This window comes from Vulpes lagopus, chromosome 8 (assembly GCF_018345385.1).
Source record: "Vulpes lagopus strain Blue_001 chromosome 8, ASM1834538v1, whole genome shotgun sequence".
In the NCBI taxonomy this organism is placed as follows: domain Eukaryota; kingdom Metazoa; phylum Chordata; class Mammalia; order Carnivora; family Canidae; genus Vulpes; species Vulpes lagopus.
In genome coordinates, this window is record NC_054831.1 from 67,806,054 (window position 1) to 67,831,134 (window position 25,081).

Genomic DNA, 25,081 nt, shown 5'->3' on the forward strand with positions numbered 1-25,081 from the left:
ATTCTCTTATGAGGGGGGCCCACAACTTTAAGAATCCTAGGATGGCTTATCCAGCCCCAGATTATTGCATAATTCATTTAATTGCTATCTGTGAAGGCAGTTTTAACTGGTTTCATCCTGGGTTTCCCTTTAAGGGCTTAGCAGTGGGTAGAACTGAAAATTGAGTTTCCCAAGTGAAGATGAAACTAACGGATCATGAGACTTGCTTTTTGCCTGGTGATGTCTAAGACCATCATTTCTAAAATGCCTCCCTGCCTCGCCAGGCAGCTACCGACACTGGGATTAGTCACCAAGGTTGCTCAGTGCAAGAATGTTTTCAGTAAGAGATTAGGACCTGAGAATTTCCTCTGCATTGTTGCCCCAATTTAATACTTTATTATTAATGAGAACAGTTAATATGATGTCCTCCCAAATAAGATGAAAATGAGATGCTGGGATGAAGTTTTTAAAATGCACGATTTGTGATGCCATCACTAAACTGTATCGCCAGTCTGCTTTTCAACAAATAATAAAGACGGTGGAACACAGAAAACAAGAAGACATGAATGATGGTATAATCTGGACTTTGATACAAATAGTCAATATTCTCCTACCTGGAGTAGAATTTCCCTTGCTTGGCTCTCTGTTCATGCTGTAGCCTCATATTTTCTAGTTTCACTGGGCTTGGAATGAATCCGATTTCACAGCCTTCTTTCACCAATCGCCCTATCCACCAGTCATTGTTAAATTTCTAAACACAAAATCAAATTTGTTTGTGGTCAGTGCACAGAAGGTCATGTCTTCAGATTGCTTTTCTTCTACATTAACTATTTTCAATGGAAAGAAATATTATAGCAGTTACAGTTAACTATGCCTCAACATCACGACTGGAGAAACTCTAAGGGTTTTGTGGTTGACCATGTAAGAGTGAAGTACTGTCAACGGGGTCAGCAATCCACCGGCAATCCATTTTCTTTCTGTTTCCTGCTACTTGCTTTGAGAGTAGCCTGATTTCCAATGCAGCTTCTGTAGGATCAACTCCCCTTGTTCAAAGATGCACAGCCCTTCCTATCAAGAGACCATTAGGAACCAGGGAGTGTTACAGAGTCCTCTTCTATAATCAGATTACTTAAAAAATATTAAGAGACAGTACCCACCATTTGCTTCGACGTGGATGGAACTGGAGGGCATTATGCTGAGTGAAATAAGTCCATCGGAGGAGGACAAACATTATATGGTCTCATTCGTTTGGGGAATATAAAAAATAGTGAAAGGGAATAAAGGGGAAAGGAGAAAAAAATAAGTGGGAAATATCAGAAAGGGAGACAGAACATGAAAGACTCCTAACTCGGGGAAACGAACTAGGGGTGGTGGAAGGGGAGGTGGGCGGGGGGTGGGGGTGACTGGGTGACGGGCATTAGTTGGGCACTTGACGGGATGAGCACTGGGTGTTATTCTATATGTTGGCAAATTGAACACCAATAAAAAATAAATTTATAAAAAAATATTAAGAGACAGAAATACTGAAATCTACCTGAAATATCTTGTGCTAGAGCAAAATGTCCCTTTGTATGAACAAGTTTATAATTACCATGGTACGCTGTTCACAGGATTTCTCCACTCATGTGATGCTGATAATTTCTCTCTCGCAGGTAGAATATTTCTCCTAAATCTTTATGATTTAGTTTTACTTCTCCCAATTGACTAGTATCTTTTCAGTCTGTTCTTGAACATTTCAAAGAAGACTATCCATTTTATTTTTCTTTTCCTTCTATGGTAGAAAAAAGATCTCTCCTTAAGCATCAGCCATCAGGAGGGGACCATGGGTTAACCCAACTTTGTATTGTAAAGTCAGATTCCAGGCATGCCATCATTTCTGAGAACTTCTATCTTTTCTTCCCAGCCAATATTTCATATCTCTTTCTAAAAGTTAACAAAATGGTAGGCTCTAAATTCTCTAGGCTCTTTTTTTTCTTACATGTATAAAAACATGTTTGAGTTGAGGCTAAAAGTATACCTGTCTACCTCTTTAATAAATGGAGTTTTAGAGTGTGGATTTATTTTTTTAAATACATTTTTATTATTTGTGTCTAGTCAGGCTCTTTTAATTGGCAGTCATCACCTCCTTCACCTACAGCCCATATCACACAGTAAGCATGAAATTTATATGTGTGCCTCAGGACATATCATCCCCCAGATGCAAGTCAGTCCACTTGTCATTCCTGCAGGTCCAAGGAATTCTCATACTCACACACTGAGAATGTTATTCATGGGGAATTTCCGTTCTTTTCATATGATGTTCTGCACAGCAGGGATTTGATGTTGACTCAAAATAAACCTTAATTAAGGGTGAATTTTTCCAAGGTATGGATAAGAGTCATCGTTAACTGACAGGTGGAGACTTCTGGCATTGAGAGAAAGGAAGTGTCCTGCTATCTGCTTCCTGCCTCAGTGGCCCCAATTCCTACCATTCTCCTTCCACTGCAGACATTTACCACTGAACGAGGCCCAGGGCATTTGGGTGGTCTGTGTTCAGGCATTGTCAGCAGAGAGGAGAGATCATGAATTCTAGGTATTATTATTATTAACCTTTCCCAGATGGTTAAATGTGAGACGTGGGAAAACAACACAGAGCCAAGGTTAAAAATACAAAGAAAAAGTACAGGTTACGCACAAAAAAGGATCATCTACTCCAGTAATTCCCAATTTCTGGGTCACAGAGCCCAGGGGAGACCTGAAGTTACTGCAAGAGGCCTGTGACTTCTTTCTTCTTTAAAAGGGTTATATTTATATTAGAAAAGGTTGAGAGGCACTGCATTCGTGCGTGTTATACAAGTGCAGCTATACGCAAGGCTATTTCATGGCAATGAGAGAGAAGAAATGATGTTTCAAGGTGAAAACCCATGCAGGTAGAAATTAAAATGCTTTTCCTTACTTCCTTAACATGCAGAAAATCTTTTGCTTCGAAGGAGATGGCCATGCCTGGCACTGGGACGTCATCTTCATGGGCTGCACTATAACTAACATTTGTCCGAACAGCAAATGCAACGGGCTTTGTCTGAAGAGGGAAAAGAAAGGGAAAAACAAAAGTTAAAAAACAAGAAACAACAGAGTTCCTCCCTTTCCTCTCCATGATGCCAACAGGAGCCAAGTATCTATTGTCATCATTTTTGTTCTTCCACCTGTGTTCTTTATCACAAAACAGCTTATTATTATGACATGTGAAATCTTCACACTCTGAGCCACATGCCACCCATTTGTGAACTAGGAAAAGGCCACTGTTCTTTTTGAAAGCACTACAAATAATGAAGGTGAAGATGAAGTACGGGAACTTGAGTTTAAGACATAACAGCTTGTAACAACTAGAAATCAGGACACACACACAGAGGCATAAAATGCCCTGTTTTTCTTCAGTCTCAGTGAAAAAGACTTAGTAACCACCACCACCACCCCCAAACAGCTACTTTAATGAATAATTAATAACATAATTCTAGGAAGTACAGTGTTTGGAGTGAAAAAAGCCAGAGAATATATCTAATTCATGGCTGCAGGGCATTATGAAATCAATGGCCTTCAATTCTTTTTAAAGATTTATCTATTTTAGAAAGAGTGCGTGCACAGGGGGGAGGGCACAGCGAGAGGGAGAGAGAGTTTCAAGCAGACGCCACACTGAGCATGGAGCCTGATACAGGGCTCAATCTCATGACTCTGAGATCATGACCTGAGCTGAAACCAAGAGTTAGAAGCTTAACCAAATGAGCCACGCTGGAGCCCCATCAATGATCTTTAATTCTATTATTTTTCATCGTTGAGTTTGGTCAGCCATTGAACATGACATTATGAGTTGAGCCATCCTTCATTATTTGATGCTTTGCAAATTTACAGGTTATTTGTCCTCTATCTAGGCAATTCCTATTTATCTACAAGGTGAAAAAACAGATAAGCAGAGACATGATAAAAAGAGGTATTATCTTAACCGGCATTGTATTTCTTCACATTGTGGGTATGTGGACCTTTTCTGAGCAGTTTCTCCCTACTAACAGAGCACTTCTTTGACCTGGCTTGTCAGGGAGGAAAAACAGCGATTTAGAATAAGAGCCCATCTTTTTTTTTTTTTTTTTTTTTTTAAGATTTTATTTATGAGAAAGAGAGAGAGAGAGAGAGAGAGAGGCAGAGACATAGGCAGAGGGAGAAGCAGGCTCCATGCAGGGAGCCTGACGTGGGACTCGATCCCAGGGACTCCAGGATCACACCCTGGGCCGAAGGTGGCACTAAACTGCTGAACCACCCAGGCTTCCCAAGAGCCAATCTTTACTTCCAAATTTTCCACAGTTAATCTGTTCTACAAGATTGTTGTCTGGGTTGAGGAGTGAGCTAAGAGCCATGAAGTCACTCAGATCTATCCACAATATGCAGACTGAGAAAGGCTACCACATTCTGGATGAGGGCACAGTAGACATAAAATGGACATAAGTATATGAAATCCAGTTCTTGGTATCCACTATGACCTTTCGTGACATAAAAGGTCCTCTTCCTCAAATGGAAATAGGGACTTTAAAAAAAGAAAAAGGGGCACTTGGGTAGCTCCATAGTTGAGCCTCTGCCTTTGGCTCAGGTTGTGATCCCAGGGTCCGGGGATTGAATCCCACATTAGGCTCCCTGCAGGGAGGATGCTTCTCCCTCTGCCTATGTCTTTGTCTCTCTCTGTGTCTCTCGTGAATAAATAAATAAATTCTTTAAAAAAATAAAAGAAAGAAAAAAAGAGTTGCCCATAGTTCCATCACTGAAATACACATGATCTTTGATAGAGGGATGGTGCTTCCATTTATTTCTCAAAATTTCTTTAAATATAATAGATTTTACTCCCACAGCTATAATCATATTTCATTTTTTATCCAGTTTTTAAAGTAATATACTATTTCTTCTTGTGATATGCTTTTTAAATATACCACTTAAAAATTATTCCACTCATTCACCTTTTTTGCTATGTAGGTTTATAATTTTTTTCACGATGATAAAAATTCTACTTTGAAAAATCTTTATACGAAAAGCCTCTTTCTATTTAGACTTCTTTCCTTGGGACAGATTCCCAGAGGTAACATGAGTAAGCCATGAGTTATCAAGACCTTTTTAAATTCTATTCCAAACTACTGTCCAAATGGGCTGCACCATTATAAACGGCAACCAGCAGTATATGATGGTGCCCTTTAAGAAGTTTTTTTTTTTTTTTTTTTTTTTTAATTTTTTTTATGATAGTCACAGAGAGAGAGAGAGAGAGGCAGAGACACAGGCAGAGGGAGAAGCAGGCTCCATGCACCGGGAGCCCGACGTGGGATTCGATCCCGGGTCTCCAGGATCGTGCCCTGGGCCAAAGGCAGGTGCCAAACTGCTGCGCCACCCAGGGATCCCTGATGGTGCCCTTTAAAAGAAGACGTAGTCTTAATCAGACTTGGTTTTACTGCTAGAAATAGGATTTTCCTGAATAGAGCTTTCCATTATTCAGGACAGTTTCTGATCACCAAAATGTAGATCCGAGATTTTTTTTTTTCTTTTTTAATGTTAGCATGGTCTCTCATTTCCCTTAAGGTCTTTTATTCCTTGAAGGAAATAGAGTTTAAGTGTGGCATATGTGTTTTCGTCACTGGAAGACCTACATTTTGAATGTACAACTCTACAGAGGATCCTATGAAAAATCTCATGTCTTTTATGCATTGACTTTTCAAAGACTAGAGTTGCAGCAAGAGGCAACACTGAAAAAACAAAAAAGCTGAAGGTGTGGTGAAGGCTAGTGTGGAGTAATAGGGGCCACAGGTAATAATTTTATGTTCTGACAGTCTAAGACATCAATATAGAACGTTCCTCCTTCATTTAAAAAAATTTTTTTTTAAAGATTTTATTTATTTATTCATGAGAGACACACACACAGAGAGGCAGAGACACAGGTAGAGGGAGAAGCAGGCTCCATGCAGGAAGCCCGATGTGGGACTCGATCCCGGGGTCTCCAGGATCACGCCCTGGGCCGAAGGTGGTGCCAAACTGCGGAGCGACCCAGGGATCCCTCATTCCTCCTTCCTTGACTCACATCCTGTGACCAATAATGCCAGCATCAGACGTGGAGCTGTACCCAGAATCAGCGGTGTACAACACAGAGAGAGGAAAGAACTGCAGAATCTGGTCCCTCAGTGTCTCTACTCAAGGAACCATATTTCTAAAATTAGAATGGACAACAGTGAAAGTGAAGAGGAGAAAAAGGGGTTTTATGAAGATAAGAGAGCCTACCCACTAGAGAGAAAGACCCTGGATGTGAACCAAAGGGGCCAAATGACGGTGTCACCTCTGGTTCCTGAACCCACCTCACCTCTAACTCAAGCAGTGGGCCTACTACGTGGAGGACATTTTCCGCATCAATTCCATTCATATGGACCTAAGAACAGGGCATTTTAAATGGTCCAGGACTTGAATTCTGATTCTGCCATTTACCAAGTGAGTGGCCTGGGCATTTTTTTTCACCTCCTCTGAGCAACGTTTCCTTGTGGTTAAAGTGAGAGTAATAACAGCAACATGGCAGCATGATTATGAGATTTCAGAAAATGCATGTCACCTAGTTACAGGGAGTCCTGCCATTCTGGACAGTGTGCATGGACCTCAAGGGCATTATGCTAAGTGAAATAAGTTAGACAAAGGCAAATCCCATATGATTTCACTTATATGTGGAAGCTAACCACCACTGTCCCACCTCCCCCCAAAAACCCAAACTTGAAAGAAAAGTATGCAGAAGGCCAGACCAGTGTCTGGAATAGAGGGTGCTCAATAAATGGCAAGGTGCCTGGGTGGCTCAGTTAGTCAAGTATCTGACTCTCGGATTTGGCTCAGGTCACCGTGTCAGGGTCATGGGACTGAGTCCTGTGTCAGGTTCTGTGCTCAGCATGGAGTCTGCTTGAGATTCTTTCCCTCTCCCTCTGTTTCTCCCTCCTGCTCTCTCTCTCTCAAATAAATAAATAAAATCTTAAAAAAAAAAAAAAAAGAAAGAAATGGGCACTTGCTATATACCATAATAAATACCATACCTAAATGAATGCCCCAATTCACTCATCTTTTCAGGTCCCAAACATTTTCCTCTTTGCTCTTCCAATGTCACGCTCCTCAGACCAAATGAGTTAAGATAGTTGAGTACCTGCCATATGACACAGTGTAACGTAACTATTACATTCAAGATGTTTTTCTCCAGCGCAGATTCTTTCATATGGTCTTGGCCATGAGAAAATGGTAACGGCTTCCCCATGCCTGTTTTGCTTCCACTGTCCTATCTTTTAGATTCTGATTTTCTTCCAGTCCTCAGTCCCAAAGGCTTTTATTTTTTTAACCAACTTGAAGTCTCAAGGGAACATGGGACTTAAGGAATCTTTGAATGTCTATCACATGAAACCATTTTCTTATCAAACATACCCTGTTTTCTGCTGACACCTGCATTTCTGGCCTGCTGGCGATAGGGTCCTCACAGGACTTCCTTCTTTCCTCATTTGAGCCTCTCAGCCTTGTTCCCACTCACGCATGCACTTTCGGCCTGGAAGCCTGCCATGTTTTTATGGTTTTTCCAACGTCACTTCTGTAATCAGGGCTCTGGGACGTGCTTCAGTGGATCTCCACTTCACACCCATGAGACCCGGGATAAGAATCTGTGGCTGTACTGAGTGTTGGGGCATTTATGTTTGGAGGCCAGCCACTGTTTATTCTTTTTTTTTTTTTGCTCCCTTCTTAAGGTAAGGCCAAGTCCTGAAAAGTCCTGGGGAGCTGACACGTTGTGTTTCGGCGACAGGCAGACGGAAAAGTCCTGGGGACACCAGGACAGAGGAGACTGGTGACCGATGAGCCAGAGCTGTCACACATGCTGGGCCCCTGAGGGAGGCAAGGCTGGGACAGGTCTCAGAAGCAAAAGTAATGGTGCGTTATGAGGAGTGGGCTTTGCTGTGGGTCCTTTGCCCACTCTCCAACCCCAGGGCCTTACAGATCTGCCTGAGAGATTCATAGCCAGAGAGGAAGGTAGGGAAGCAGGGCAGAAAGCACACATCTAAAGGCAGTCCACAGCCCTAGGTAGGGTACTAGCGGGAATACTGTGGAACGGGACTTAAATCCCAACTAAGAAGAAGATTTGGAATCACCCTCCTCCACAGTATCACTGGGATAATAAGGATCACATGGTCTCCCAATCAACTGAATTCCACTTTCTTTTGACCTCATTAATAGCCTAAGAACTTTATTTCTCAGGGCAGTGCCATAGTTGGAGTCTATCATTGCTGTCTCCTTATACCTGGGTTCCTGGCTAACTTGTTTTTTGGAGGTCACATGAGTTGGAAGGCACATGAGGCTGTGGAGGTCACATGAGGTCCTACAAGACTCTGCTTCTCACTCTCCTACACCCAGGTAACAAGGCTGATGGATTCTTTTGCCTTTGTTGGTACCTTCTATCTGGCATATGCTCCATAGTGTGCCAGAGAGGTTGATGAACCCCTCTTATTTTGTGGTCCCCTTTTTGGCACACAGAATCAAAAGTCTGCTCCACTTCAGCTTGTGAGCTAAATATCAACAGATTCTTCACTTAGCAAGTACCAATTTGTACAAGAGTAGAGCATTTCATCCTCCAGTTTATGCAAAACTGCTTTTAAAAGATTGTGCCACTTCACCACCGTATCTCTGATCTGTTTTCAAATGTTTGAAAAGGGGGATGAATAAATAATACAAATGTGAAGCAATTCCTATTCTTCTCTTCCAAGTCCTTCTTCATCTTGTGCACAGCACGACTTATAATCAAATTATAAGAGCTACCACTGTGGGACGTCTGAGCGGTGTGTTGTGTATTATGCAGGCTGGCACACTTCATTTAACGCCAGCAACAACTGGTTCTCCCAGATGAGGCTTAAAAAAGTCCTCCTGGCCACAAATAATGGAGGTGATATTCAAACCCAACGATCTCAGTCTAAAGCCTGAGCTTTCTGCAGCCCTAGGCTGCTTTTCATTCAAAGCGGTACATTGACGGCAATTTTAGAGCACTCAAATGTCTGTGTAGAAATTCCAAACACTTGAAAATTGTACTTTACAAAATGCTCACACGTTGGTTGGGACAGAAAGAGGTAAAAAAAAAAAAAAATCAGGCCAAAGTCTGCCTTGTAGTGTCATTGAGTCCATTTTTAAAAAACCGATAACCCTGAGCAGATTCATGGGCTAGAACTATGAGGCGCCTGGGTGGCTCAGGTCATGATTTCAGGTCTCTGCTCAGCAGGGAGTTTGCTTCGCTCTCCACCCCTCTCCCTGCTTAGACTCTCTTTTCTCACAAATAAATAAAATCTTAAAAAAAAAAAAAAAACTACAGGAATTTACTGTAAAGGTCATATATTTCTGCTCTTGAATCAATTTGTGGTCCAATAAATCAATAACGCTGTCAAATCATGATTTTTGTTTATTTATATACGGCTTTTCTTTCTTCTATTTCCCATGACATACAAAGCTCTATTTCATGCAAAGAGAATTGAGAGGGATGCCTGGGTGGCTCAGCGACTGAGCATCTGCCTTCGGCTCAGGGTGTGATCCTGGGGTCCCAGGATCGAGTCTCACATCGGTCTCCCTGCATGGAGCCTGCTTCTCCCTCTGCCTGTCTCTCTCTCTCTCTCTCTCTCTCTCTCTCTTTCTCTGTGTCTCTCATGAATGAATAAGTAAAATCTTAAAAAAAAAAAAATACATGTGGCTTCATGACTTCCAAAAGTGCCAAAAAGGACTGTGCACAGGGAGGATCGAGAGACCACAGCTACTGTATCATCATACAATGTGTTATATATGTGAGGAATATACTATAAAGAATATATACATAAGGAAGTTATAATATATTTACTATATTTGAAAGGGCTAAGAAAAAGTCATGCAAAATTCCTTATGATAAAATGTTTCCTGGCCTAACTTTAAGGATTTTCACTGGCCTTACAGTTAATTTGGAAGCATTCTAACTTTGCAAGTTTATTATTTTTGGAAAGATTCCTTTTCTGTGTCCCTTTCTCATGGCACCTGCTGCTGTATCACCAAGGATTCTTTGGCTTCGATCATGGCAGGGCGGGGAGCTTTCTGTCAGTTTAAAGTCTCTGGGTGGAACTCCCCTGACGACGACCACACGTAGTTATAAGTACAGCTGAATGCTGAAGATCCAAACCACTTGGTTTCACCATCACCTGCCCTAGGCCCAAGCCAGCACCACTAAAGTCCGGCTTATTGACCCAAAAAGGATGACCCCAGCAACATCTCAACCTTTCCAAATGTTCCTTCTCCTCCTCCTTGATGCTCCCGTTCTGACTCATGGCCTCTAGCATCCCTGAGCAGTCACCATGCCGTCATATGCTCTACTGCGCTGAGAGATGGATGCCAGAGTCCACTTATGCACAGGCATGTACAAGAGCCCATCTAGCAGGTGCAGGGGGGTGTTCACGGACAGCTCAGGGGCCACAGGACTTGCTTTTTCACACAACCAAAGAAAGCTGTGTTAGTGCTTCAGATGCTGGGCCTGTGCGAAGCCACAGCTTCCTGTCAGAGTATATGTTTGAAGTTTAGCACAGGAGCCAATTTTTATATTTTTCACAACCTTCTGGAATCACTAGACCTAAGGCTACCAGGACACGATTAGTGTAAGTAGAATATAATTAACTTAAAAAATGTGTTTCAGTCCACTTCTGGGAATATGTCCAAAGTAGACAAAAACACTATGTTGAAAAAGTATCTGCACTCCCATGTTCGTAGCAGAATTATTTACAAGAGCCAAGCCAGGGAAACAATGTAAGTGTCCATGAACGGATACATGGAGTATTATTCAGCCATAAAAAGGAGGAAATCCTGCCATTTTGTGACAACATGGATGAACCTTGAGAGCATTATCCTATGTGAGGTAAGTCAGACAGCAAAGATAACATATGATCCCACATCTCACAAAAACAAAGAATCTCAAAAAAACAAAGCAAAACAAAAACTTTTTGGTCATAAAGTAACTGTAATAAAACAGATGACAGCAAGTTTATGGTACCATTTCTAATTTTCTTCCTAAACAACAACCTAATGGCGTTAATAATGAAACCAATCCTGTTAATGAATACAACAAAATGTCAATTAAAAACGTGCTAGCAGAATACCTACTGTTAAAAAGCAGAATAAAATTCACCCCAAACTTCTGATCATGATTAACAGAGTTACTTGATTTTTCATGCATTGATTTCTTCTTCTTCTTTTTTTAAGATTTTATTTATTTATTCATGAGAGACACACAGAGAGAGGCAGAGGGAGAAGCAGGCTCCCTGCAGGGAGCCCGATGAGGCACTTGATCCCAGGACCCTGGAGTCACAATCTGAGCCACAGGCAGACAGACGCTCAACCACTGAGCCACCCAGGCACCCATGATTTCTTCTTCTTAATATAAAGATCCATTTTACTATGCTCAATAGCAAGGTAGGGTTTTTTTATTCCCCATTTTCATTTTGAAACTGTTGATATCTAATAACATAAAAAATTCATAGTTTATGTTTTAATGTCTATAATGGATTCGTCTAAATATTAACTACTCTCCACTTGCAATATTTTTAAAAGAAACTTAAAGAAAAGTATGACCCAGATATCTATTATGAGACTATAGAAAAGAGCTTAAAAATCAAATCGGATTTTTTATCTATTTTCTTGTGGTACATTATCATTTCCTATAAAACCTGCTATACTCTTCCATAATTAAAAATGACTCAAATGGGAGGATCACCAATGAGTCGTACACAGGAAATACTCAGGAACTGAAGAGATAGTAATGTACTTTCCAGAATAACATCACAGCAGTTTTGTTTTTTACATATTAATACTTCAGTGTCCAGTTATCCTTTCCTGTAGAACTTCTCAGTATTGTTTTGCGACTTTCAGTGACAATAAAAAATCCTTCACATACAGAATGAAAATCTTCAACTTTGATTCCCTATATATACAGGCGAAAGATTGTACAGCATGTTGTAAAAAATAATCTTGCCTTGAGTCTTACCAATCATTGAACTTTAAAAAAATACTTGCTTAATTTATTACAAACTACCAAGGGTAGGCTGGGAATTTTTTTTAATGTTTTATTTACTTATTTGAGAGAGAGCATGCACGAGTGGACAGAGAAGCAGACTCCCCATTGAGCCAGGAGCCCAACACAGGGCTCAATCCCAGATCCCAGGACCTCTAAGATCATGACCTGAGCCAAAGGCAGATCCTAAATCAACTGAGCTACCCAGGCACCTCTGGGAGTTCTTTAATAGCAAAATATATCAAGCCATAGTGATAAAAAAAAAATGTAACCTAATTATGTATTCTGATCGCTGAATATACTGACTTGGACTGAATAAACATATCCTCAGATTTGCTTCAAGATAAAATTTACATATGCAGCAGATTTGAGAAATTTCAAAATTCTTCCCTAGAATTGATTCCCTTAATGAATATTTATAAGAACATGTTTACTATCTTGAGTCCCTGCCGTCACCCCTCACATGGCTTATTTTGTATTCTAGTAGAAGGGATATCAAATAACAAAGTAGAAAAAAAAAAAAGTTGTGTGAGTAGAGGGGGATGAAGGGAATGAAGGGTGAACAGGCAACATGAAATGGGGTGGTTAGGATAAAGCTCTTCAGAGTTCTCATCCATTATTATTTGTGTATCAGGCACCATTCTGGAATTGAACAGTAGAAACTAAGATTCTCATGCCCTCTAGGAGCTTAAGTTCCAGAGAGGAGAGACAAAGCATACATAACAGACATCATGGGCAATGTATGTGTTCGAAGGAATGCTGTGTAAAAAGAAAAATCCAAAACAAGGTAGGAAAGCCAGGGTACAAGGTGACAGGCAGGTGGCATTTGAACAGAAGCATGAAGTGGGTGAGCAAATGGAGGTATGTGAACTCCAGGTAAAGGAAACTGCCCCCATGGCCCTAATGTGGAAACAGGCCAGATATGTCCAAGGAAGACAGTCTGGCTGAATGGAGGGAAGCAAGGAAGAGAACAAAAGGTGAGGTCAAAGCACTTAGGTTTTATGTGGCTTTTCAGGTCACAATTGAGATGTTCAGCTTTTACTCTAAATGAAGTAAGTCACTAGAGGGTTTTCAGCAGCAGTGATGCGGTCTGACATGTTCAAAGTACTATGGTGGCTGTTAACTGAAAAGTGACTTTGGGAGCCAGAACAATTAGGCAGGAAAAAGAAATAAGGGACACCTGGGTGGCTCAGTGGTTGAGTGTCTGCCTTTGGCCCAGGGTGTAATCCTGGAGTCCCAGGATCGAGTCCCGCATCGGGCCTGCTTGGAGCCTGCTTCTCTTTCTGCTTGTGTCTCTGCCTCTCTCTCTCTCTCTCTCTCATGAATAAATAAAATCGTAAAAAAAAGAAATAAAAGGCATCCAAACTGGAAAGGAAGAAAAGAAGTAAGATTGTCACGACTTGCAGAGGACACATTATATAGAAAGAACCCCAAAGACTCCCCCCAGAAAACTGTTAGAATTGATAAACAAATTCAATAAAGTTGCAGCATACGAAACCAATCTACAAAAAATCTGTGGTAGTTCTATGTGCTAAGAACTATCAGAAAGAGAGATTAACAACTTTACAAATGTATCAAAAAGAATAAAATACCTAGGAATAAATTTAACCAAGGAGGTAAATGACCCAAATGCTAAAAACTATAAGCCACTGATGAAAGAAATTGAAGAAGACACAAATAAATGGAAAGATATCCCATGCTTCCGCTGTGGAGGAATATTGTTAAAATGTCCATATTACCTAAAGCAATCTATAGATTCAATGCAGTCCCTATTAAAATTCCACTGGTATTTTTCACAGTAGAAATGTGATTTAGATTTCTATACCTAATCTATAAATTAGATTTATAAATCTTAAAATTTATATAAAACCATCAAAGACCCTGATTAGCCAAAGCAATCTGGAGAAAAAAAGAACAAAGCTGGAAGCATTATGATTTCAAACTATATTATAAAATGGTATTAAAAGTATAGTACTGTATTGGTATAAAAATAGACACATAAATCAGTGGAACACAATAGTCCAGAAATAGATCCATGCATACATACATGGTCAATTAATTTATGACAAAGGAGCCAAGAATATTCAATGAGGAGAGGGCAGTCTCTTCAATAAATGGTGTTGGGAAAACTGGACAGCCACATGCAAAAGAATGAAATTGGACCACTGTCTCCTACCATACACAAAACATAAAATTAATATCCAAAATTTATAAAGAACTCCAACTCAAGAGCAATAAAATAAAATAAAAACAATCTAATTTAAAAAATGGGCAGAACACCTGAACAGACATTTTTCCAAAGAAGACATCCAGATGGCCAACAGACATGTGAAAAGGTGTTCTCATCATCAGGGAAATACAAATCAAAACTACAATGAGATATCACCTCATACTTGTCCGAATGGCTGGTATCAAAAAGACAAGAGGGACACCTGGGTGGCTCAGTCAGTTGTGTCCACTTTATATACTCAGGTCATGATCTAAGGGTCCTGGGATCAAGCCTTGCATGGGGCTCTCTGCTCAGTGGGGAGTCTGCTTCTCCCTCTCTCTCTGCCCCTCTCCTTGCTTGTATTCTCTCTCTCAAATAAATAAATAAAATATTTTTTAAAAAGAGACAAGAAATAACAAGTATTGGTAAAGACTATAGAGAAAAGGGAACCCTCGTGCACTGTTGCGGGGAGGGTAAATTGGTGCGGCCACTGTGGAAAACAGTACGGAGTTCCCTCAAAAATTTAAGAATAGAACTACCATATGATCCAGCGGTTGCACTCCTGGGACTCCAAGCATTTACCACAGCAGCAGGTATATACATAAATAATTGTTAAAGGGCTCAATTAAGGGATTGATTTTTTTCTGTTAGAGAAATCAATTATTTAAAAAAAATTTTAAATAATAAATTTATTTTTTATTGGTGTTCAATTTGCCAACATACAGAATAACACCCAGTGCTCATCCCGTCAAGTGCACCCCTCAGCGCCTGTCACCCATTCACCCCTACCCCCTGCCCTCCTCCCCTTCCACCACCCCTAGTTCGTTTCCCAGAGTTAGGAGTCTCTCATGTTCTGTCTCCCTTTCTGATATGTTCTGTCTCCCTTTCTGATAGAGAAATCAATTATTAGGTGTTTATGCATTACCTACTCAATGCAAGGTTCTGCTACCATTGAGCTCAGGGCTAAAATGGCTAAGTCATTATGGGAGCAAAGTTACCTGATCAGGATTTTGTTTTATATGGTTAACACGCATGCATGGGCACACACAGAGAACCGTAGCACACATCTTTCTGCATATCAAGACTTTGATCACATTGGATCTGAGGCCTTCCATTAAGATATATGATTAGCAAACACCCATGGAGAGATGTATCAAGAAGTCTCATATGAAAAACAGAGGCCGTATCAGAAATTTCAGTGAATTCCATTGTCCTCTGCAGCATGTACTCTCTTTCAGTAAGAACATTCTGGCTTCTTTTCCCCTACTGAGGCTGCCTCTCCCTAGAACAGTATCTTCAAAATGCATAACAACTCTTCCAAGTCGCTAGGCAAGGAGCCAGCATGAGAAAGTGCTGGATTTTATTTATTCTGCAGATCTCCTTCCTCACCTTAGAAGGGAGACTGCTTAGAAGTCATGTTCCACTAAGCCAGCATCTTCAAAAGAAAAGAAGTCTTTAATTTTACTACTGTTTAGTTTTACCAAGCATGATAACAGTATTTCTCAAGTTATTTGGAAGTTAATGGTATAATTCAGAAACAATTTTTACTTTATGTTCACTACCTTAACACACACACACACACACACACACACACACACAACCTGAAAGACTTGTCTTTTCTTCAGTTGCTATTATGGACTGAATGTGTCCCCAGGATTCAGACACTGAAGCCCCAGCTTCCAGGATAACTGCACTTGGAGGTAGGGTCTTTATAGAAGTCAAGGCTCTAAAGCCATGGAACTGGTGTCATCCTGATAGGGGGAGGAGATACCACACAACACTCAGGGTGCATACAGAAGAAAGAAAGCAGAGGGAGGACATAGTGAGAAGGGGTTGCAAACCAAGGAGAGCATCCTTGCCAGAAACAGACTTTACTGGACCATGACTGAAAACTTAGAGCCCCCAGAACTATGAGGAAATCCATTTCTGTTGTTGAAGCCTCATCATGTATAACACTCTGTTATGGTAGCTAAAGCAGACTAGCTTTAACCAAATCCGTTGCTTTAACCATATCCATATCATGGTTGTTTATATTTCTAGCAAAAAGCACAACATTAACCTATATTATTTTGACATAAAAGTTATTCGTAACCAAAGAGTTTCTTTACCCAAAATTCGGAGAAAATCTGGGAAATTTCAAGTCAAATACACATACACATTTCAACACACATTTACTTAACATCTACTTTGTTGGGACATCTGAGTGGCTCAATGGTTCAGCATCTACTTTGGCTCAGGGCATGATCCTGGGATCAAGTCCTGCATCGGGCTTCCCACAGGGCGCCTGCTTCTCCCTCTGCCTGTGTCTCTGCCTCTCTCTGTGTGTCTCTCATGAATAAATAAAATCTTTAAAAAGAAGCCATTATATGCCTCTAAAAAAAAAATCTACTTTAAGATTTTATTTATTTATTTGAGAGAGAGAGACAGCACGAGAGGAGGGGAGGGCCAGAGGGAGAGGAAGAAGCAGACTCCCTGCTGAGCAGGAAGCCCCACGTGGGGCTCAATCCTTGGACCCGCGCCGAAGGCAGGTGCTTAACCAACTGAGCCACCGAGGTACCCCACTCTACTTCATTTAAAATCCAACACTGTGTAGGTGAAAAGACAGGATGGTGCAGGACATGGGATCTCCTTCTTCAAGCCTATAGAGACCCCAGCTGGGGAGCTGGTGCTTACCCCAGACCAAAGGGCTTCTAGCAAGGGCAGTTGAAAAGTCTGGGTTCCTGGGTTGTAGGTTCAAACATACTCACTTTCTCCTGCTGTTGGTTGGCTGTACCTTTCATATAGTTGCTCTTCCAGGTCCTGAATAATCATGTTCTATTTCCATTCTTTCTGTTTGTTTGCATCCTATACTGAACCTACCTAGCTGTCCCATTTCTTAGCTGGTTTTCTCCAAATTACGGCATTTCCATTTTTCTTAAAGTGCAAAAATTAAAATAAAAAACAAATACAAAGTGTGGTGATGTAGGGTCACAGGGACCAGGCCCAACATTCTCCGAAGGGCCTCAGATGACAAAGTGCGGCCTGGAAACATCTAGAACCTATCACACAAGTGGTCTAATATGTTGCCATCAAGGTTCTGCTAAGTACCTGTATTCCATTGCAAGAAAAAGAATGAAAAAAATAAGACAAACCAGCAATGGTATCACTCCTAAAGTACTGCTTTGCATTTAAGTGGTCATAAAAATGTCTGTTCCATACTTAGAAAATGATCCCCTATGAAAAACTTCCCAAAAAGCATTCTAAACAAATGCAAGGGGAAGCCTTGACAAAGTACAGACTGACAAAGGCCGGGGTGGGGGGAGCGGGGGGAGTGAAGGACAGTATTTTTTGGTTTTAATTCTGTAATCTTCACTTCCTTCTCCAACAGCTGTGGTCTTCCGTCTCCGCTAATTAGATCCCTCAGTTCTAGTGATCAGAAGTTATGCAAGTTTGCGTGTGTTATTGTTTATTTCACACCGAGTGCTTTGTTTTTCCCAAAAAAACGGAGCGAACTATCTCTGCGACCAAAACCAAATTCCCTGACCAATTTTGGCAGGGAATAAATTAACACAGAAAGCTGTGGGTGTCAGGTTCCGAACGGGAGACCCTGTCTGACCCTCCACTGCTGGACCACTATCCAGAGGTAGGTTTTGTGGCCAACTGGCACCACGCTAGAAAGGGCAGACAGGGTCCAAAGGAGGAAAGCAGAAATCAGCTCTGCTGTATGAAAAAAATTCTGTAATAACTGACTAATGCTGAACACTGACTGGGTCATATCTTTAGATTTTTAGATACGAGGTTACCATTTGCACATCTACAATTAAACTCTCACAGTCGCTTGTGTTAAAAGATAAACTGAGGTGTAAGAGAATCTTCAAGATTGTGTTTGACCAAACTCCGAGTCAAATGAGGCAGCACCAAAACCACCAGTGGTTGGGAGCATGCCACCAACAGGAGCTGAGGGAGAAGCTTGTATGGTGAAGACCAGGAGTGAGGCAAGGGAAGGGACTGGCTGCAGCTGAAGCCTAGCTGGCTAGCGGTGATGGGCTGGTCTCCTGGATACAAGTGCATTTATAGGAATAAGCTCTATCTTGGTTTTGGGGTGCTCTCATAGGTTTACCAAGTCATTAGAGTCACTGCAGTCAAATGGCCTCTCTGCTTAGTTACTTTAACCCTTGTGATAAGTCTAAAGACCTTTACCAAAGGCATTTCTAGTATCTGCTCAAACATCTTCAGTCAAGTCAGGGGTATTTCCACTTCCTTGTGGCCTTCTGTGAGTCAAAGTTTCAGAGAAAGCAGTTGGCTACGGAGTGGGAACATAAGAAGCAGGGGCGCTGACTTCCTTGGGCATATCTGTGGCAAGAGAAAGAGATCCTTCCTTGTCGTTTTTAACGCTCATACCTGTCTACACCCACTGACTAAATAATAGGTCTTATTCAACCAACCAGTTAGATCACCTCTCAGTTCCCCCAGAAGCGGAAGCCGAGGCAGAGTGTGTACAGAGGAGTACATCCAGGGAACAGAAGTGAGACACAGTAAAGCAAAGAAGGAGGAGGGAGAAACTACAAGGGCACACTGATGACCTGGTGGCCACTAGGTATTGCCTTAATCCTCCTGGACCATCTCCTGAGAAGCCACACGAGCCATGTCTCAGGACAACCTGTCAGGAGGAGGATGTTACGTAACCTCTTCCCTGATCAAAGGTGTGCTGGCTTTGGTGTGACTCTCCTGGGCTTCTGTGTACTCCGGGATAAGCATGGTCACCATCAACAGGCAAGGCCTGGAGTGGGGTGAGGTGACCAGGAAACGAGACCATGCGGATGGACTACCTTGGAGACGGGTCCAGCAAGAGGCAGGTAAGGCTGGGAGCATCTCAGGGGTGTGTAAGAGGTATCGACTTTTTTTTTTTTTTTTACTATTTAAAATACATATTATCTTAGCCAGTTCAGGCTGTTGTTCAAAGGGCCATCAACTGAGTGATTCATAAACAACAGAAATTTTTCTTCTCTCTTACTCTACTGGAAGCTGGACATCTGAGAGGAAGGTGCCAGCACGGTCAGTCTGGTGACAGCCCTCTTCTAGTGGTTGATTGCCACCTTCTCTTGTATTTTTTTTTTCAAGACATTATTTATTTATTCATGAGAGACAGAGAGAGGCAGAGACACAGGCAGAGGGAGAAGCAGGCTCCCTGTGTGGAGCCCAATGCGGGACTTGATCCCAGGACCCCAGGATCACGACCTGACCCAAAGGCAGACGCTCAACCACTGAGCCACCCAAGTGCCCCCGCCACCTTCTCTCTTGTCATTTTATCCTCAATGTGGTAGAAAAGAGGGTAAGAGAGCTTCTGGGGTCCCTTCTATAAGGACCGTATTCCCATTCATGAGGGCTTCTCTCTCATGATTTAATCACCTCCCAAAGGCCCTTCCTTCTCGATAAACTCACACTGGGGGATTAGGATTTCAACAGAGCCAATTCTAGGAGGGACACAGACATTCAGCTCATGACACACATCTGAAACATGTTATCCTTAATTATTTCCTCTGACAAATTCTCAGATCAAAAGGTGTTTATACCCAAAAAGGTGTGATACAGATCACCAAATTTCCCTCCAGAGAGATGTGCTCATTCTCTTGCTTCCTGACAGGGGAAAAAGTAGCTAAGTTCTCCTATCCCCAGCTATAAATCCTAAGTCTCAAGATGATAAGCTGGAGAAAAGCTCTGAATTCTAATTATACAGTTTAACTACTTACACTCAGTAGAATTAGCTCAGTAATCAAATCATGTCCTCTTTATTTCATCAAGTATTCTGTTCCTCTACGTGCAAGGTTCTCTCTTTAGGGGAACACAGAGATCAACAGGAAAAAATATGGTTTTTGCTCTGCGAGATGGCTATCCCAGCGACAGAGAGATACGGACACAACAACATTATTCACTGCAGTTGTGTTAAGTTTTACAAAAGGGATGCACTGTATGTGACGACACTTACCGCAGCCCTTAGATAGAGGGACTTGCCTTATTCTAGACGTCAGGAAGCAGCAGCCTTTTGGCAACCCAGAGAAGAAAAAAAAAACAAACAAAAACCACCTCTAATATTTTAAAAACAAATTAAGAATAGTGATTCTCAGATCATTTGAGTGATATTTAAAATATCAAGCATTTATCCACTTGTCTGAGTTTAGTGCTGGCCTCTTCAAAGAAGGTATTCTTGGAAAAAAAATGTACATTTATTCCAGAGTTGCTTCCATTGTTTGAAAATTATTTAAAGTCCCTGTTTGAAAGTGTCAAATAAAAAATAGGATCTTTTGAATGCCCTTTGTATTGATAACTCACTTCCTCAGAGGACAGGTTAGTTTTGCCAAAACAGCCTGGAATCATTCAAAGCCAAGTTTAATGGATAATGGTCAACCTGGGACATAAATTTTTTACATTACAAACATTGCTTGACTGTAAAAGTAATGAGCTGTCTTCTTTCTGTACTTCATGCATTGCCTCAGAGGACAGTCCTAGAAATTTGTCAACACCTTTTGAAAGAAAGCTAGTCCCTACCATGGTTCCCCAAAGTTTTCTTAATTTTTTATGCTTCCCATAAGCCAGCTACCTTCTTGGGATTTTTATTAAGAACTCCAGGTACGCCTGCAGAAATTTCTTAGCACAGGCCTGTCAAGAGACCAGATCATAAGCTTTGGGTTATTTGTGTTTACTCCTGGCAGGAAAAAAGAAAATCAAAGAAAGGGTTTCAGTAATATATCTATATATGTTTCTATATACCCCACAAAATCAAGCATTTCTACTTTTAAAAAGAAGTGCTAAATAGTAACCACAATTTTGAGCACCCAAATAGTCACAGATTTATAGGGTTTTCCCTCCTCCAGTGTGCAGTAGAAGAACTGGGGAGAAGTAGTAACAAAGAAATTGATTTACTTTTGATTTTTTCCTTTTGTGCATTTTGCTCATTTTATTTCAATGGAGGTATGCTAAGTTTCCTATAATTGCTTCAGCTGCTAAGTAATTTGTAATGCCCCCAGAGAAGCAAAAGTCTTGCAGGGAGTTGTTTTTTGTTGTTGTTTTCTAAATGGTTTTTTTTTTTTTTAATCTCCAGCTTTACCGAAGTATAAATTTGTAAGACATTTAAAGTGTACTACATGGGGCATCTGGGTGGCTCAGTGGTTGAGCGTCTGCCTTCGGCTCGGGTTGTGGTCCCGGGGTCCCGGGATCAAGTCCCGCGTCGGGCTCCCTGCAGGAGTCTGCTTCTCTCTCTGCCTGTGTCTCTGCCTCTCTCTATCTCTGTCTCTCATGAACAAATAAATAAACTTTTTTTTAAAAAAAAGTGTACTACATGATGATTTGATATATATACACACTGTGAAAGGATTTCCCCCCAAGTTAATTAACAAATCTATAACTGTCCCTCCATATTTACGTATTTGAGAACATTTAAGTTCTCTCTTAGCAAATTTCAATTACACAATATAGTGTTACCAGCTGTAGTTACCATGTTATACATTAAATCCTCAGACCTAATTTATCTTATAAGTGAAAGTTTGCATCCTTTTACCAACTTCTCCCTCATTCTCTCTACCCCCTAATGGCTGTCCCTAATGGGCAGGCCCTCTCTGAGCTCCACTACTGACAATCCAGAGGGAACTTTTAATCTGGAACTTTCTTTTTTTTTTTTTTTTTTTTTATTTTTATTATTATTTTTTTTAATCTGGAACTTTCTATAGACAACACAATAATTAAGAAAAATGAAACTCCCTTATAGAATGAAAAATGTGCCCTGCAAAGGTTGCTGCAACATAAACATGATTACATTTAAGTACACAGTTAATGGTATGTTGCAGAGTTTTATATTAATTGCCCTTTATTCCTTCTACGGTTGGGTGGCTCAGAACTCCTCTATCCTGATCCAGTACACGGCTCACATGTCAGGGCTCTACTGGTACATTTCCACCCAGGATGGTAGCTTTTGTGTATAAGGACCCTACTTACTAACAGCCGCCTACTTGTGTGGCCTGAACTTCACTCTGAACTCACACTGTAGCAAACTTATACAAAAAAAAAAAAGTGTTTCTTTCCTGTGTTCTCTCAAAAACAAAATAAAACAAAGCAAAAGGAATCAACCCCCCTGTCACCATCCCACAAATCTTCCTGATGTTAATTCCTCAGAAATTGCAAAATGTCTTTTCTTTCTGTCATGTGGCCCTTTCGCTCTTTGCCTCCTGTGTTCCTCTCTTCTGAGGTCTGTCTGCCTCAAGCTGAAGAATAGCCAGATTTGCATCCATATGCTGGTGGAAAGACAAGCTTCCCAACTGGGTTAGACGTGGATAAAAACACCAATACCACTCTCGGCTGGGCTCCCAACTGACATCCTCTGCTGTGTTTTAACAGCCTAAGGAAGCTTACTACTTATGCATTTCATGCTCGATATCGACTGGTTATGCCAACATGCCACAGAGTTTTCACCATATACATTTTAAATCTCTTTAACAAGTCCTAGAGAACATCACAATTGGACACTGTTCTGCAAAAGTCAAGATTCTGAGCTGTGGTTAAATAAAAATCAGTGGGTTCCCCTGGGGGTTCTGTGAAAAAATAGGACAGGATGCAGTCACTGCATTATTGAGGAGATCTGGGTAGAGCAGCCCTGGCCATGAACTGGTTGTGTAACCCGGTGCACGGAAAGCTTTCCAAGCCTGGTTTCCCTATCTTAAAGAAGGTTCCAACTCAGAAGCAAGTTAGAACACACATTACTCTCAGCACAGAGCCTGGCACAGGGACACAGGCAAAAATGGTGCCCATCAAAACAGGGAGTGAAAGAGGACCTTTCCTAACCAATCTTGAGTTCTGCTAATCTGGTACTAATGGATAAATAGTAAGATTTGCTTATGGGGCAGAGGGTGGTGGTGGTCAGGGGACTATCAGTAATGCCCCTCTTGATCCAGAGAGCAATAATTACAGCCATACTCATAGAGTGTGTTCCACAGATGAGCACACACCCCAACATTGTGCAGGCATCACGAAGCTAAGGAAGCCAAAATTGAGTCTGATCTTTCAAAAGGCAAGTTGGAGGTGCTCACCTACCCAGGCTATCCCTCCAGACACTGTTGCTGAGGAAGAGGGCACGAATGAGGAAAACAGTTGGTGAGTTGACATCCTCACCTTCATACAGCCAAGCAATCCATGCTGATTGACTAATGGCACCTTAGTTCATGAGCTTGACTAAGCACCTGGCTTGCTGCCAGACAGTGACTCCAGAACCTGAGTCCACAAGCCCTGAAAGTCACCTGCCTCGCCGTCCCTCGCCTCGATGCATGGGAGATAGCAAGTCTGCAGGTGCCCTTCAGTCTAACATGTTAGCATCCTGGGAGCTGAGGCAAAGGTCACATGTGCAGCGCTCCCTTACCCAACCGGGAGAGCTCCTTCCTACAAAATGTCTCATCATCTAGTTCTAAAAGGCTCTTTTTCTCCGTGAGAAATTTCAGGGAGATATCTGGAAGCCTAACATTTCATCATCTTGGCGTTGAGAGCTAAAAGAGCCCTTCACAAGTGAATCCAGCCTTCTCATTTTAAAAATGAAAAGATGAAGCCCAGCAATTTGGGGTCTCATTCAAGGTCACAGATAGTAGCGTGGCAGGGAACTGCATCTGGACTCTGTGCTCCGCATCCAATTACACCCTGGCCCTGCTTCTGATACATGGAAAACACAATTGAAACCTCAGGAAATTATTTTTAACTTTACATGGTAGTTTTCAGTTGCTATTTTACAGCCAGGAAAAGAGAAGTATTTTTAAGAAGCATGAACAACTGAAAAGCCAATCTCCCTCTCCACTTTGGCTATTTAAAGCAAGTTACGTTAATTCTCGGTGTGACTGTGTAACAGATAGGAGAAGGCACACATTTCTGGCACCACTTCCCAGCACACCAGGGCACCAGGGGAGTATTGGCTGATGGCTTCAGACACTAATAAGTCCAGAGTCTGTTCCTAGGAAAATGCTTTGCATGAGTCACGAAGGCTATTTTAGGGCTTGCTGTCTTGAATTGAATGTAAACTAGCACTGGTGATTCTGAATTTAAATGTGATTTCATTGAGGGAGGAGAAAGCATAACATATATTGTTTTCAAGGCTTGGGTAGAGGCAAATTTTTTTTTTTTAAAGGACTGATGGTAAATCTATAGACTTACATATTACTTTTCTAAATTTTTGGAGTAACAACCCCAATATTGGCTTCATGGTAATTAACATATAGCTTAAATCAAAACACTACTACCCAAAGTATGCATTTGTTTCCTTGGTGAATGTATCATATCATAGTAAACCAAACAGAATTACCTGTGATACTTAAAAAAAAAAAAAAAAAAGTATGAACTCCATCCGAAAAGTCTTGCACCGAATTGCCAGTGGGTGGAGCCAAAACATGAATATTTTTTTTACTGATGGCCTTTAAAAAAGCACCACATGGTTGACTCTCAAGTATGTCTTCAATTAAGAACCATCCATAGCACAGAACATCAATGCAAATTCTGCTGCACTTTCACACCTCCCCGTGTTCTTGGAGAATGGAAATCTCCATTTGAAGAGAGAATGTATTCTAGAACAGTGATGCTCAAACTTTGTTTTGCATCATAGTCCAACACTGGGGGTGGAGCCTGTTAAAAATATAAATGGCAAGTCTCACCCCCAACCTAAAACACTGCATTTTTAACAAAGCTATGAAGAATATTCAGAAGCACACAGAGTTTGAAGACTAAAACTTTCCAGAAGATTTCCTAAAAGGCCACTTGTTTTCTAAAATTGAACTGAAAACAGTAACCCAAGAAGTTTATTAAAGAGATATATATAT

General features: G+C 41.2%; 1 protein-coding gene across 8 annotated transcripts in view; it reads right to left on the reverse strand.

Annotated features, from left to right (window-relative positions):
- The window catches only part of CACNB2 (calcium voltage-gated channel auxiliary subunit beta 2), a 382,570-nt gene that overhangs the window by 39,780 nt on the left and 317,709 nt on the right, over positions 1-25,081 (reverse strand). For all 8 annotated transcript variants that reach the window (XM_041767556.1, XM_041767558.1, XM_041767555.1 and 5 more), the window contains 2 exons: positions 2,915-3,037; positions 594-730 (listed from right to left, as the gene is read on the reverse strand). In XM_041767556.1, the coding sequence (XP_041623490.1) occupies positions 594-730; positions 2,915-3,037 (260 nt within the window). The remainder of the gene's footprint in view (positions 1-593; positions 731-2,914; positions 3,038-25,081) is intronic.